The 16,002-nt window shown below is 44.3% G+C and overlaps 1 protein-coding gene across 1 annotated transcript in view; it reads left to right on the top strand.

Annotated features, from left to right (window-relative positions):
• The window catches only part of col11a1b (collagen, type XI, alpha 1b), an 84,228-nt gene that overhangs the window by 14,316 nt on the left and 53,910 nt on the right, over positions 1–16,002 (top strand). The window contains exons 5-7 of the mRNA XM_072669049.1: positions 11,294–11,419; positions 14,305–14,406; positions 14,575–14,670. Coding sequence (XP_072525150.1) covers positions 11,294–11,419; positions 14,305–14,406; positions 14,575–14,670 — 324 coding nt within the window. The remainder of the gene's footprint in view (positions 1–11,293; positions 11,420–14,304; positions 14,407–14,574; positions 14,671–16,002) is intronic.

Raw genomic sequence — 16,002 nt, 5'->3', positions numbered from 1 at the left:
TCACTGCGGGTTGTTGTTGTACGCTGCCGTCCAAAAGTTTGTGATCACTTCTTAAATGAATGCACTTCTTAACTTCATATTCAATAATCATTTATATGCTATAGATGTGTGCGTGTGCGTGTGTGTGTATATGTGTATATATATATATATATATATATATATATATATATATATATATATATATATTTAAATGACATTAAAACTATATCAATGTCAATATTCAGATTAATATCTTAAATAATTCAGTAGTGTGTGATCTATCAGTTAATATCTATCTGGATATTAATGCTATTAGAGCTTCATACTGGATATTAATGTTATTAGAACTTCATACTGGAAATTAATGTTGTTAGAGCTTCATACTGGATATTAATGATATTAGAGCTTCATACTGGATATTAATGTTGTTAGAGCTTCATACTGGATATTAATAATTCTGAAACTATTTATTTACAGTTTCCTTGAAAGTATTTTTAATCTGGGAGGTTATTGAGTAGCAGCATCATGTTAGAACCTATTTATATATTTATCTGGAACCAAGTTTTTAAACATCTGAGGGTTAGTGTGTGTCTCCATGTGAAAAAAAGTAGTTTCATCCATTCATTAGCAGCATTCACGAGTCGTTAGCGGCTGTGCTAAATGCATCTCTCTTTAAAGGGAGTTTAGCTCTTGTGAAGTAGAGGCAGTGGTGCCACGAGTCTGCAGGCCAGAAGGTACGGGTGTAATTGGGGGCTGATTTGATTTAGGGCTGATTCAGACGGTGACTGTAACGGTTTTCATTTGGGCTGTAAATGATGGGGCATGGTAATGAGCTTTAATTGGCTGTAAATCATTAATGGACCAGTTCTCAAGTTCTCATACACTGAAGCTCATACAGAACGTCCTCCTCTGATTTACTGCTGGAGATCTGATCCCGTCCAAGAAGTGAGGCATGCGCTGCACAGATTTTGAGGAATAATTATGCTCAGTGCTGCCAGTATAAGAGTATGGTCGCAATGAATCACGCAGCAGTGAAGCTTTCTGTTTGTTGGGTCACGGGCTGTGCTAACCGAGCACTGGGATGTCTGAATTGCATAAACTGGAGTTTATGGTCAGAATGCCAGAAGGAATTTCCACCTGCTGTTGTGCCGTCTCAAACAAAGCCATAAAAGAGAAATCGACGAACGCTATAAACCTCTGGAAACACGCCTCCGTGTCTATTACCGGCCCCATAAACAAACCAGGCTTTTATGAAAACACAAAGCCTCGTTTTTTCCTCTAACATGCCAAAGCAAACGCTGATCTTTCAAGGAAGTGAAGCGCAGATGCATATCGATCCGCCTGCGCTAAGCTAAGAGTTAGCCCACAATGCTGCATGCTAGCTTGTAAAACAATACCTGGCTAGCGTCTCTTTGATGTGAGCTGCAGGAATGTAGAGTAATAAGAACAGTCTGCTAAATGTTCGCCTCCAGGTTAAAGATGTCTTAGAACTCTGAAACCACCAGAAAATAGGATCCCACTTCCTCTCCAAGCAGGCGGAGGTTTAGCCCTGGATTAAATCTGCAGTTCCTGATCTGCCCCTGATCTGAGCACTTCCCATCACTTTCATTAGCATAATCAGGGTGCAGACGCCAGCAAAAACAACATAGACATGTATTTCTAAACATTACAATTCAAATACAAATACATTTCTATACTGCATTTAACAATATATGTAAAGATATGTAGCATATCTTAAAGTTAGGTGTTAGTAAATATATATTTAACAAACACAAGTCTTATTTATCATTATTATTATTATTATATCTGTTTTTAAAACCAAGTAAAACTAATGTACCTTAAAATAGATTTTAAAATGTAAACATTTCTTACCCATTTTCATACACTGCAAAAATATGTTGCACAAATGTTAATGGAAACAAATATATGGAAAATATTTATCAGACAGGGGGGCAATATAGGGGATTTATATATATATATATATATATATATATATATATATATATATATATATATATATATATATATATAGTATGGCAAAATGGTCATACTACAGTTCATTCTAATCCCTCACTAAAATCACCTCATTCTTATGAAATCTAATGGTCTATATGTTGATGGTACACTGCAAAAGTGACATTATCTGAATTGGTTGATTATTTTAATAGTTTCAAACATCATTTATTAAATCCAGTCAAATAATCTGCCAATATATTAAAACTTTCAGGAAATAAAGGCTTAAAACATGTAAAAAAGGAGAAATATTATGTATTTGGATGCAATAAAACTTATTGACTTATTGATTTCACTACTTTTGTCTCTGACTTGACTACGCTAAACTCTCTCCTCACACCCCAAACCCAAAGTTTCAGCCTCTAGTTTAAGTCTCTCTTGCCTTTTAACTCAACTGTTACAAAGTCCTGATCCTGACTCAGACTTCGAGTCCATATCAAGATCAAGACTTCAGAAGTGATGTGTCCTGGTCTGGGTCTCGCCTCCTCCAGGTCAGATCTGCTGAACTTCAGGCCGGTCTCGGGGAGAGGAACAGTTGAAGGCTCTATTTTTCAGTCATTTTGTCGTGTGTAACGTTTACTGTGAGGCTGGCTGCCTCCAAACAGCCTCGGGGTTTAAAAAGGCTGAAATTGCCGGTTTGGTGTTTGCGGTGTGTTGTTCCACTGGAATGTTCCGTTTCTTCTTCAGATGTTTTTTTTGGAGGTTGGATTGTTTAGGTGAAGTTTGCGTGGGTGATGATCGTGGCTCGGTTGTGATGTTCATTAGCTCGTGTGAAAGGCTGTTTGTTTCTTTTTTCTGTCCTGGCTGAGGAAGCGTGAGGTCAGAGCCAGCACCTCTAGGTTCTCCGTGCTCCTGTGAGGTTTGGCGCTGGCTTCAGGGATCTCTGGCAGTCGGGCTAGCGTGTCCCGCTGCCTACTAATTAGCGCTCCTGAGAGGACATGTGTTAGACATCGTGCAGACGGAGCGATCGAGCTGAATTACGATGAACAAGAGCAGAGTACACAGGCTTTGGATGGAAGGCTGATGTGTCGGTCTGCTGTGGGATGTCTTTGGAAAGAAAATGTGATCATCAACGTCCATAAATCAGCCAGCGTCACGTCACGCGAGCAGATGATGGATGTTCTGCCTCCAGTGGTGGCCTCTAGTTAGCAGGGGAGGGAATCCCTAGGGGCCGTACGATCACGATACTTCAGCCAGGAAACAATCAAATGTGTGAAAGTGAAGGTTTTCATCATTTGTAACTACATGGACAAAAGTATTGGGACACCTGCTCATTCATTGTTTTTTTCTGAAATAAAGGGGATTAAAGAGTTGATCCTGCTTGTGTAGGAGTAACTGTCTCCACTGTCCAGAGAAGAAGAGTTTCTACTAGATTGTGGAGGAGGGGCATTGCTGTGAGGATTTGATTGCATTCAGCAACAAGAGCCTTAGTGAGGTCACTCCACCTCATCTCCGACTCCTCAAATCATCCCAAAAGTACTGGATGGAGCTCCACCACCATCATTCCAGAGAGCACAGCACTTCCACTGCTCCACAGCTCCTCAATGCTGGGGGCTTTATACCCCTCTACCCACACCTGGCATTAGACAGCATGGAGCCAATATCTATTTTATTGGTAGTACTTCTCTACAGGCGCTAGAGAAACTGTCTGTGTCAGCAATAGTTGCAACTTAAAGTAGCTGAATGCACTCTTTAGAATGGGGTGTCCACAAACCTTTGGACATGCAGTGTATTGCTAAGTTATCCAGATTGTTGAAACCTGTCCAGTAAGAATGTACCTCGGCTCATAGCTCTCCTTTTGGACAGGCTACACTCTGGTCTTTAACTGAGAAATCCTGCTTTGGGAGACACCCCCCTGCTCCGTACACTCCACTAACTCCAACTACCTTAAAGCACCCACCATAAAATATGCCTAACCCCTGTCTACCTTTGGCTCTTCACCACTGATGATCCCCTCCGCCGCGCTGAGAAACGTGCTCCAACATCTCGAACATCATGTTTGATCAGGTCGGAGCTCAAAAACATCTGTTTTTTGGAGGACGGTTTGAACGAGCTGCTGGAAAAAGCTGCCATGTTTGGTGCTGATAGCAGAGCAGGCCTCATCAGCGGCCCATCTGTTCTCCCTTAGTTCGGTTCTCTCACTTCAAAACAACAGCTCATAACTAATAAGCCTAATATCACTTCTCCATTCAGCCATTCCAGAACTGCACGAGAACAATGGCTCATTTCTTAACGGGAAGCAATTTCCCCTTCAGATTCCTGTGTCATGGCGGCCATGTGTGTCTTTTGTTTACCGAAACGTGAAGCCAGCGCTGGTGCTCTCTGCTCAGAACCCCGCCGTGGAGCATCTGTGTTCCTAACCCTTTAGCAGATTGCATAAGCAGGTGCCGAGGTTGGAGCTAGCGTACGCTGGGCTGCAGCTGAGGGGAAAATATGATCAGTGTGCTCTCGTGTTGGCCGGCGCTCCGTGGCTGTTTTAGAGATACGGGGACGAAAGCCGCAGGAGATGAAACGCAGGGTCGTATCTTCTGTCCTCTCAGTTTCCTTCTTTTCTCCGCTGAAGGTTTTCTGCTTGGATGTGTTCTGCGAAGAGAAGCAGATACAGTAGAAGGACGTTACCTGGTTTCGTCTGACGTTCCTCAGTGGAACAGTGATGCGCTCATCCTGGCGTGCTGGAATCAAGCGGTTCTCCTACTGGAAATAAAGGGATGCGCTCTAATGGATTCACCTGAACGAAATGGAAACGCTATAATACATCATTCTAGATAGGCTATGAGCGTGAGTAGAATAAATGTCATGGTAGTCTTTCTGGAGGTTCTAGATGGGCAGTGTGAGAGTGACCAAAATAAAAATCCATGTAGTCTTTCTGGAGGTTCTAGATAGGTTGCGAGAGTGACTAAAAACATTATTCTGGTCCTTTTGGATGTTCTAGATAGGTTGTGTGTGTGTGTGTTCTAGTGTGAGCTAAGTAATCATCACTCTAGTCTTTTGGAGGTTCTAGATAGGCAGTGTGAGCAAAATAATCATCATTTTAGTCCTTCTAGAGGTTCTAGATAGGCCATAATTGGTAGTGTGAGCCAAATTGTCCAGCCATAGTCCGTCAAGAGCTCACTGCAACAGACAGGCTCAGATTTACGCCAACGTCAAGCTCTGAATTGCACTGAGACTTCGGCCTGCCCTGCTGCTCTCTCTCTCCAGTCACTGCGGCCTGTAGTGTTACTACCTCATATCTCTGTAGTGCAGCTCTACACATGCTGCTCCTCTACAGACTTCATATTTCCACTGCCGCCCTGCTCTCCGCTATTTACTGTAACTTTTCTTTGTTGTATTTATTGTAATAATGTGTGTCTGTTCCCGTGTGCAGTATGTGCAGTACTGTGACACCGCAGTTTCCTCCGGGATCAATAAAGAGCTCTTATCTCTCTTATCTTATCTGAAAGTTCTTGTCACAGCCAGAATGTGGTTGGTGTGGCGCAACAGATAACACCACTACCTGCCAGTGAGCTACCACACCATGTGGGAGACCAGGGTTCGATTCTCAGTCTGGGTGACTGTGCTGTGCTACACCAATAAGAGTCCTTGGGCCAGACTCCTAACACTACACTGACCTCCTCTGTGATATGAATAACCTTGTATGTCGCTCTGGATAAGAGCGTCAGCTAAATGCCATAAATGTAAATTAATGGCCAGAACATTGAATCCACTACTACAGTACTACAGAATCCATCCCACAGGGGGGCTAGCAGGAATTAGCATTGTGTTACGGGGTGGTGTGTTTTTTTAAAACGTTCCTTTGTTTTAACATTAGTGGTCTGAACTGAAGACCGAGCTCTAACGGTCTAATGCGGTTTTCCACTGCAGACTCTTCATCACATATGCAGTCCCTCTCTCTCTCTCTCCCTCTCTCTCTCTCTCTCTCTCTCTCTCTCTCTCTCTCTCTCTCTCTCTCTCTCTCCCTCGTTCTCCAGCTTGGCCTCTGCTCTTGTCCAGCTGAACTGCTGCAGAACATATTTTGCAGATTTATGGCTCCCTGAAGGCTGATAAGGTAACGAGCGAGGCCACGCTGCAGACGTGTGGGACGGCTGCTGTTTGGAGAAAATCTGCTAAAGTCTGTACGATCCTGGGGGATGGGCTATAATAACAGACGTGTGTGTGCGCGAGTGTGTGCGCGAGTGTGTGCGCGAGTGCTGCAGCCCAGGACTTTTTTTTTTATTGTGAAACAGTCTTCCTAGTACAAAATACCAGGAAATTGTTACAGCACAAATGCTAGGTGGTTGCTATGGTATTCCAGGTGGTTGCTCTAGTGTTGCATAGTAGTTGCTTACCTGTTGCTAGTTGGTTGCTAAACAGTTGCAGCGTCCCATGTGGTTCCAGTGGCATCTCAGGTGGTTGACAGAGAGCTGCATACAACCCAGAATTGCACAGTCAGACCCTAGAGTTGGAGTCTCTTTGGCCATATCTCCAAAGCTGAGATGAGACTAATATAAATCAGATGGTAATACCGCTTTACAATACACAACCATATTAAACATTATTTATAAGAGCACTTTACAGCAACGGAAATAAAGCAAAATAGAAAAATTAAGCAATTTCAAGGTGGTTGCTGGAGTGTCGCTGTGTGGTTGCTAGGCGGGTACAATGCTATTCTGTTTGCCTAAAACTGGAATAGTTGGAATGTATTGATAAAATAAATCTGTTTGCCTAAAACTGGAATAGTTGGAATGTATTGATAAAATAAACCTGTGAGACTCTGAGAATTTGATTTATGTAGGAAGAGCCTTCCTGGCTGCAGAACATTTAAGAACTCCTGCCCCAAAGTGCCAAACGTGGTTCTTCTACATGGCATCACTCCAAAAACGAAAAAAAGACTCAAATGGAATTGAGGAGAAAGTGGGTTCCTGTCCTCTCTGCTGCAGCTGAGAGATGTAAGAGTGTTTGAGTTAAAACATGGAACTCAATCAATCAAAAAATGTAATCAGTCAATCAAATATAATATAAAACAAATAAATAATAAAAAGAAATAATAAAAGGTAACTTATAACAGCTCAATCTAAGATGACAAATTTCAGCAAACGTAAATAAAGCGAGTTCCTAAACTCTTCTCTCAATTAAAGCAAAGTTTGAAGGATTCTTATGAAGTCTGGTTTTACAAGCTTCAGACTGGACCAAGAAAAAGACCAGCAGTATTAATATTCCGTCTGCGTGCCTCTGCCTTCGCCCTCGCCACTCAGCAGTTTATCCCAGCTGTCACCAGAGAGGCTGGTTTTGATGAAAGTTGAAATAACGTCTGGAGAGTTTTAAACACGACCAGTTTCCTCGCTCAGTCAGGAAAACGCTCCTCTTGGTTACGGGAGGTTTCTTTGTCTCTGGGTTGGATATTTAGTTTCAGAGAGGCCTTCTTACGGTTCTCCATTTCTCAACACTGAGGCAGATATTTGGGTTATGGTGTCAGGAGGCGCGGCCTGTTGACTCATCGCCAAGTTAAGATGATTGTGTATAACTGTCCCTCGCAGACATATAACTCAGCCAGAGTGCTGAAGCATTCAGTGATGACGTCAGTGGATGAAGTCTTGAGCAGCGAACAAAAGAAAGGAAAACAAGATCATACTTAATCATCTGTATCAAAATCAGAATCTGTATTTCTTACTGATCAATACCAATATTGATTGATTCTAGATTGAATGTTTCCTAACTGGTTCTGAATTTGGACGTTATGAACTGGAAAGAATTGAGCCTCTGAAAGAACCCCAGTGAAAGGTTCTTTGTGGAACCAAAAGTAGTGGTTCTACAGCTTCACTGCAGTCTTATCACTGCGTCAGGAATGAAAAGCATCCATTCCCACAGAACTGAAGGAAATGATGAGATGTGAAAGGTGTGATGGACAGCTCAAAGATGAGTGACTGCAACACCCACGTGATGTGCAGTCAATAGTGCAGCCAGAATTTCAGAATGTATAACAGTAGTAAGGACTTTGTTTGACACTACAGTCAGTTTATATAATACTAGGATGATGTATAACACTATGGGTGCATTTTGTATAGCACTACTATGACATCATATAACACTACTATGACTATATAGCACTATGATGACATTGTATAACACAACGTAAACACACGTGACACTATGATGAGATTATAACGCACTACAATATATATAACACTGACATTATATAACACGATGATGACCACTATGACTGTATAGCACTATGATGACATTGTATAACACTATGATGGTATTACAACACGCTACAATAATGTATAACACTACTATGACTGTACAGCACAATGAAAATGTTTTAAGATCACAAGCAACCCAACTTTCGCTCCCTACTCTGGGTCATCAGGAGTTCTTCAGGCTGGTGAAAAGGTTCTCCCTCATGACGGACAGTCTGATATGATTGCTTCTTCTGAAATACTGTATATAATATCAGAAAGCATTCTGATATTAGTAGAGTTCTGAACTCTGGTATCAGAGGCAGCAGAGCATTCCATTCCTCACTGTTTCAGCCTGTTCATCAGATCTCCAGTTTGACCCAGAACTCTCCTGGCCTCTTTCTCAGTCCTCCCATGTGTAGTGCTGGGGTCAGAGGCGGGTCAGGCAGGAATCCCCGGCGTTCCTGAGGCTCTAATTACAGATTGTTAACAGCAGTAATCACGGCCTGCGAGATGGTCCACAGTTCACTTTCAGTTCAGCCGCTGGACTGCATATCCTCAGATACATGCCTAGAGAAAGAGTGGACATAAGTATCAGGACGTGGTAGACCACATTTATCAGGTGTGTTATCTCACAGACAGGGATATCTTAGCTTCATAGCTTCATCATGTGGACACAATAGTACCATTTCAATATTTTAGCACAAATGCTTAACGCTAGATATTGGAACATTGCTGTGAGGAGGATTTGATTGCTTCAGGCCCTAAAGAGTGAGAGCATCAGTGAGATCAGGTGATGATGTTGGATAATTAGCTCTGCCACTCCAATTCAACCCAAAAGTATTAAATGGAGCTCAGTCATCACTCCTGAGGAGCCCACAGCCCAATGCTGGGGGGCTTTATGCCCCTCTTAGCCCATGCTCGACATTGGGTACGGATCAGTGAAGTGCTCCTCTATACTGCTCTGTGTTGGGGTGGTGGTTTAGCCTCCTGGTTGTTGTATAAATGACTCTGCAATGCTTATTTAGCGGATATTGTGTTAGTGTATGGATAGTCCTGTCTATCCCAGAACAGTGTGTTTGTAAAAAAAACTGCGGAATACTGTAGCTTTCCCAGAAAATTTATCGTTCCATGTTTCCGCTAAAGCTGTGTGTTGAGCCATGCTAGTATATTATCCGAGAAGATTTCAGCAGCGAAAATGTCGTGCCAGACACTTAGGAAAGCAATCCCATCCAGGCAGAAAAAGAATGGAGAGCAAGAGAGGGAGAGCAAGAGAGGGAGAGAGAGAGAGGAGAGAGGAGGGAGGGAGGAGAGAGAGAGAGAGAGAGAGAGAGAGAGAGAGAGAGAGAGAGAGAGAGAGAGAGAGAGAGAGAGAGGGAGGGAGAGAGAGAGAGAGAGGGAGGGAGAGAGAGAGAGAGAGGGAGGAGAGAGAGAGAGAGGAGGGAGAGAGAGAGAGAGGGAGAGAGAGAGAGAGAGAGGGAGGGAGAGGGAGAGAGAGAGAGCGAGAGAGAGGGAAAGTGTGTTGGGAGAGAGAGTATAGCCTGGGCATAGTATAGTGTTTTAATGAGATGTTTATGTTGGAGAGCTTTTAAGGGTTTGTTTATTCCATTGCAGCTCTTATTTATAAGGGTCTTTCTTTACCCAGAGCACCTGAGTGAGCTGGTCTGAGTGTTGGCCGTATTTTTTAATGAGTGCCTTCTTTATGCTTTGTTTACGTCTCTATTTAATCCCTCTCTCTGTGCATTTATGTGGGTATGTGAGATGTTTGTTGTACAGTGGGATGTCAAATACCCTCCCAAAGCTTTTTACAGTGGTTCCGCCCCCTAGGAAGCATCATTTTCTGACCATAAAATGTATTCCAGAGGCTTTAAGCTCATACAGATGTTACCCTCTGTAATTTAATGTAATCTTGTGTGCTGGTATTAACTTTCCCAGGCCACCCTGCTGGCCCAAAAGCCTTCATCCATTCAACCACATCGCGTCTCCATATACATTTAGTCTCGGTGTTACTTTACCTGATTACCTACTGATGCTGCTCGGTGCAGTCGGTGCAGGTCAGTCGGAGTGTTTTTCTGTGGCCTGCTGGGCCGTATTTAACATTCTCAGTGGAGACAGACGGTTCCTGCACACAAAAAAAGAATTCCCTGGGATAAGATCGTGCACAGAGCCGTTTGGATTTAAAGTCGGGGGAGCAGGAGCGGGATCTTATTTCCTCTCTCAGAATCTTCATGAAAAACAGACCAGCGAAGATATTCAGTGGGCCGGCTTTTCTTCTGTCGCTCCTGACGCTCCTCAGATGGCGGCAGGGTTATTGTATGAAATAGGACTCGATCACCTCCAGGGTCTAATGGAAAAATAAAAAACTGGGCCCTCTGGGTAACATGGAAGGGTTAACAATTCACCTGCTAGTCAACTAGTTATCTGCAGTGTGACTGAGCTGAACACCTGTTCCTATTCACCATCCCTGCACAAGACAAGGCCAATCATATTGAATGGTAAAACAGGGCCAGTCATGTTTTACATTAGAATAAAAAGGCCAATTATGTCAAAATAAGGGGTCTGGACCCGGATCTCTGTAAAGCTGCTCTGTGACACCAGGTTTTAGCGTCACTTCATTCATCTCATCCCCTACTAAATAAAGAATTAACACAGTGTTTCCCCATCATCCCAAATGTAGGAGATCAGCCAGCACATCCTCTGTGTTGCTCTGACACTGTAAGACAAAGACTGACTGATTAACATGTACAGAAAAGGTTCAGTAAAGTTTTGTTATTAAAAGAATACTAATATATCAAATATATATAATATCTGCAGTCTCAGACGTGTGTGTGTGTGTGTGTGTGTGTGTGTGGTACCTTTTCTTAGAGAACATACTGTAACTGTACGATTCTACTGCAGCTGCCTCTATACTCTCTGAACTGTTTGATCTGGTTCTGATCAGGTACCGGTATCTCTCTCTCTCCTGGACAGTAAATGTAGAGAACCTTTTCGGGACACGATTTGGACCCAAAAGACCATTTTTATGACATGTCTGGTGGGATCTGGGTTTGGGGGGACTGGTGTGTGTTGTGTGTAATGTATTTTTTCTGTGTGTGTGTGTGTGTGTGTGTGTGTGTGTGTGTGTGTGTATGTGTTGTGTTTTTCAGGGAGATATCCAGCAGTTGCTGTTGGTTCCGGACCCCCGGGCTGCACACGATTACTGTGAACACTACAGCCCGGACTGTGAAACGCCCCACCAGGAAACACCGCAGGCCCAGGAGCCCGAGGACGAGGTCAGTGGGAGGTTATATTTCACTATGCCAGTGAGTGGACAGTGAGTGGACAGACAGTGTTTAAACACTCCAGCAGCATTGCTGATCCACTCGTACCACCAGCCATAACGCACTACTAACACACACTAACACACTCACCACCAGCCTGTCAGTCAGTGTCACCACAGTGCTGAGAATCACTGACCGCCATCACCCAAACACTACGTAGCTCTGTGGTGGTCAGTCCTGTGGGGTCCTGAGCTTTGAGGAACAGGGTGAAAGGAGGCTGATGAGATAAGATAAGACACTCATTGCACAGTGTACAACGAAATTGAGAAGCTATGCAACTGTGCTTACACTTACAGTACGTAAAAATGTACATAAATAACATAAAGAGTGATAAACAAAAACTAAACATAAAAGCAAAAGCTCTATACATAATGATTTAAAAAGGTATATGAATGTAACAGAGTACTAACAGAGTCTGCAGAGAAAGGATGGTCTACAGAACTACACAGTGCTCCTGTACGGTCAGTGCAGTTGATAGAATGGACAGTGAGTGTAGAAACAGAGAGGTGGTTTTAATGAAGTGGCTGCTCGGTGTAAATGTTTCTGATTAAATGACCCTGAATTTGACCTGCTTCATTTAGTGAGCTGCAGGCTTCAGCAGTGGTGCTGAGCTGGGCCGGAGCAGAAGCGCTCTGTATTACAGCGTTTAAAACTGAAAATGCAGGACATTGTTTTTTCTTGCTGGATTTTCTTGCGTCCCGAGTGTGCTCCGATATTTTCCGACAGTATTTCACAGAATAACTCATGAGCTCACGGTGGAAACATTTCCCCCCTTTCCACGGAGTCTGAGCCCACTCTGGAGGGGCCCAGTGATATATTTCACTAATGGCTTCAGCAGGCTCCCGCGCTCGCTGGGAAAGCGCTAGCTTCGCACCCGCAGCTAGCGCCGGGAATACCTGGAAAAGCGGAGTTACGTCTCCAGGCTGTTAACAAAACCCCCACGATTGTAACACACTGATAAATCACCATAACTATAGAGCAGTGTGTCGAATACTTTCCCTAACAGAGGCAGAAAATCCAGCTTCATACGCTAAGCTAACCGACGCCAAAGAGGGAAGAAAGCACTTAGTGGGACAGTGGGGAGTTTTTAAACGGAATTACGTTATAATACTGCCACTGACCCTCACTGCAGACCGGCCACTGCCCTGGACACAGCTCTGACAGTGGGATCAGGCCCCAAAGAACTGACAGCCGAACATCTATTTCCATTATGAGCAGCAGAACGTTCAGCATGAGCTTGGCTTTCTCCAGAATTCCCCCACATGGAGCCCCCCAGGCCGCTCCGACGCTCGGAGGCACGTGTGGGAGCAGAACGGCACGTTTTTAAAAGCTCTGATATTTATGATTTTCATCCCGTTCACTGCTGCAGCCCGGCCTGGCCCGAGATTCCAGAACCATAAATCCACTCCCACTGCAGCGCTCTCTCTCTCTCTCTCTCTCTCTCTCTCTCTCTCTCTCTCTCTCTCTCTCTCTCTCTCTCTCTCTCTCTCTCTCTCTCTGTCTTTGTTTCTCTCTCTCTCTCTCTCTCTCTCTCTCTCTCTCTCTCTCTCTCTCTCTGTCTTGGTCTCTCTCTCTCTCTCTCTCTCTCTCTCTCTCTCTCTCTCTGTCTTGGTTTCTCTCTCTCTGTCTTTGTTTCTCTCTCTCTCTCTCTCTCTCTCTCTCTCTCTCTCTCTCTCTCTGTCTTGGTTTCTCGCTCTCTCTCTCTGTCTTTGTTTCTCTCTCTCTCTCTCTCTCTCTCTCTCTCTGTCTTGTTTCTCGCTCTCTCTCTCTGTCTTTGTTCTCTCGCTCTCTCTCTCTCTCTCTCTCTCTCTCTGTCTTTGTTTCTCTCTCTTCTCTCTCTGTCTTTGTTTCTCTCGCTCTCTCTCTCTCTCTCTCTCTCTCTCTCTCTCTCTCTCTCTGTCTTTGTTTCTCTCTCTCTCTCTCTCTGTCTTTGTTTCTCTCTCTCTCTCTCTCTCTGTCTTTGTTTCTCTCTCTCTCTCTCTCTCTCTCTCTCTCTGTCTTGGTCTCTCTCTCTCTCTCTCTCTCTCTCTCTCTCTCTCTCTCTGTCTTGGTTTCTCTCTCTCTGTCTTTGTTTCTCTCTCTCTCTCTCTCTCTCTCTCTCTCTCTCTCTCTCTGTCTTGGTTTCTCGCTCTCTCTCTCTGTCTTTGTTTCTCTCTCTCTCTTCTCTCTCTCTCTCTCTCTCTCTCTGTCTTGGTTCTCGCTCTCTCTCTCTGTCTTTGTTTCTCTCGCTCTCTCTCTCTCTCTCTCTCTCTCTCTCTGTCTTTGTTTCTCTCTCTCTCTCTCTCTGTCTTTGTTTCTCTCGCTCTCTCTCTCTCTCTCTCTCTCTCTCTCTCTCTCTCTCTCTCTCTCTCTCTGTCTTTGTTTCTCTCGCTCTCTCTCTCTCTCTCTCTCTCTCTCTCTCTCTCTCTCTCTCTCTCTCTCTCTCTGTCTTTGTTTCTCTCGCTCTCTCTCTCTCTCTCTCTCTCTCGCTCTCTCTCTCTCTCTCTCTCCTCTCTCTGTCTTTGTTTCTCTCTCGCTCTCTCTCTCTCTCTCTCTCTCTCTCTCTCTCTCTCTGTCTTTGTTTCTCTCGCTCTCTCTCTCTCTCTCTCTCTCTCTCTCTCTCTCTCTCTCTCTGTCTTTGTTTCTCTCGCTCTCTCTCTCTCTCTCTCTCTCTCTCTCTCTCTCTCTCCCTCCAGTTAGAGATTTCCCGTCTCTAAATACCAGAGTGAGCCTGTGAACCTGCAGACCACCTCAAACCAGCGTCGAGATGGCTGAGGGTCTGGGTGAGCAGTAACAGGTATTGCTCTGCTCTGTCTGAAGCTTCAGGACTGACCGACTGTGTGTTCCCTTTCTCTCAGTACAACACTGAATACACCGAGTACGGTGACTTGTACGACTACACCGAGGGAGAGCTCACGCCCACCGAGGTTCCGGTTGAAGAGATCAAAGCGGACACCAAGGTAATAGACAGTCCCTAAAACTGCAAACCACCACCACACCTGTCCCTTACTGAATAACAGTGATCCTACAGACCCCATCATATCTGAGGTGAAGGGGTCAGAGGGGATGTGTCTACTGGACAGTTGTGGGTGTGGTTAATGACCTGCTTGTGTGTTGTCTACTTGCAGCCCAGCACCACTGATACTGAGTATTACAGTGAAGTGGACTACGGCACCATAGACGGATCCAGGCCTGAAAACCCCACCACGTCTGTGACAAACGAGGTAGATGAGCCATCTTACTGGGATTAGTGGGATGTGAGGGGATGAGTGATGATGGCAGGATCGTATCAGTATCGACACTTACTGTAGATAACAGACGCTTAGTGAAGAGCTCATCACTGTGTGAGTCAGGTGATGCCCCCCGGTGTTAAAGTCCAGGTTCTTAATGTTCTACATCTAAATCAACAAACACACACCTCTACAGAAAACATACTTTTACAGCATCGAAGTATTTTAGCACATTTTAACAGTTAAACAGTTTCTATTTACTGAACTTAACATATGCACTAAACAGACAAAAGTATTGGGACACCTACTCAGTCAGTGTTTCTTCTGAAATCAGGGGAATTAAAAGAGCTGATCCTGCTTCTGTTGGAGTAACTGTCTCTACTGTCCAGAGAAGAAGACTTTCTACTAGATTTTGGAGGCACATTGCTGTGAGGATTTGATTGTACTCAGTGACAAAAGTATTAGTGAGGTCAGGATGTTGGATGATGATCACCACCCCACCTCATCATCTCCAACTCCCCAACTCATCCCAAAAGTACTGGATGGAGCTCCTCCACCATCATTCCAGAGAACACAGCTCTTCCACTGCTCCGCAGCTCCTCAGTGCTGGGGGGCTTTATACCCCTCTAGCCCACGCCTGGCATTAGGCAGCATGGAGCCAATAGAGTCATGATGCTGATCTGCTCCAGAGTCCTATTCTATTGGCAGTACTTCTTCTCTACAGAGACTAGATGCTGTGTGTGCATTTGCACATCTGTGTCAGCAATGGGTGCAGCTTAAAGTAGCCGAATGCATTCACAAACATTTGGACATGTAATGTATAGAATGTCAGAGTAAGTAATCAGTGTGAGGGTGTGCAGGAGTGTGTCTCTGTAGAGGACGAGACTTACCCTCACAGTGGAGCGTCGTGTAGTTGGACAGAGAGGGTGTGCGGTGTTGGTATATGACTGTTAGCCGTGTGAGGGATTTGTCAGCAGATCCGTTTGGTTCTGACCTTATTGATGCTTCATTTGCTGTGACTGTGCTTCAGATGAGCTGTAATTTAAGGCAGAAGTGATGAAATTGGTGTATTTAATAGACTGATTCTGAAGGTGCTGAAAGCGTTGCAGCCTCTTTTATTGGGCAGTTCCTGCCTTCACTTGCTGAACTATCGCTTCAGTGACATGAATGGAAGCGTAATGAGGAACATTCTGCGTTCAAACTGGAACAGCATGTTTGTATAAACCCGGGGCCAAACGTCTGCTTCAGATGATACACCTACAGGGGCCAGTCCAGCGCTGTGCTGCTTTCATTATGAGGAACAGGTCCAGGGATTATCCAGCCAGA

Source organism: Salminus brasiliensis, chromosome 23 (genome assembly GCF_030463535.1).
Source record: "Salminus brasiliensis chromosome 23, fSalBra1.hap2, whole genome shotgun sequence".
NCBI lineage: Eukaryota > Metazoa > Chordata > Actinopteri > Characiformes > Bryconidae > Salminus > Salminus brasiliensis.
Note: the sequence above shows the minus strand (reverse complement) of the source record. Positions and strands in the feature narration are given on the sequence as shown.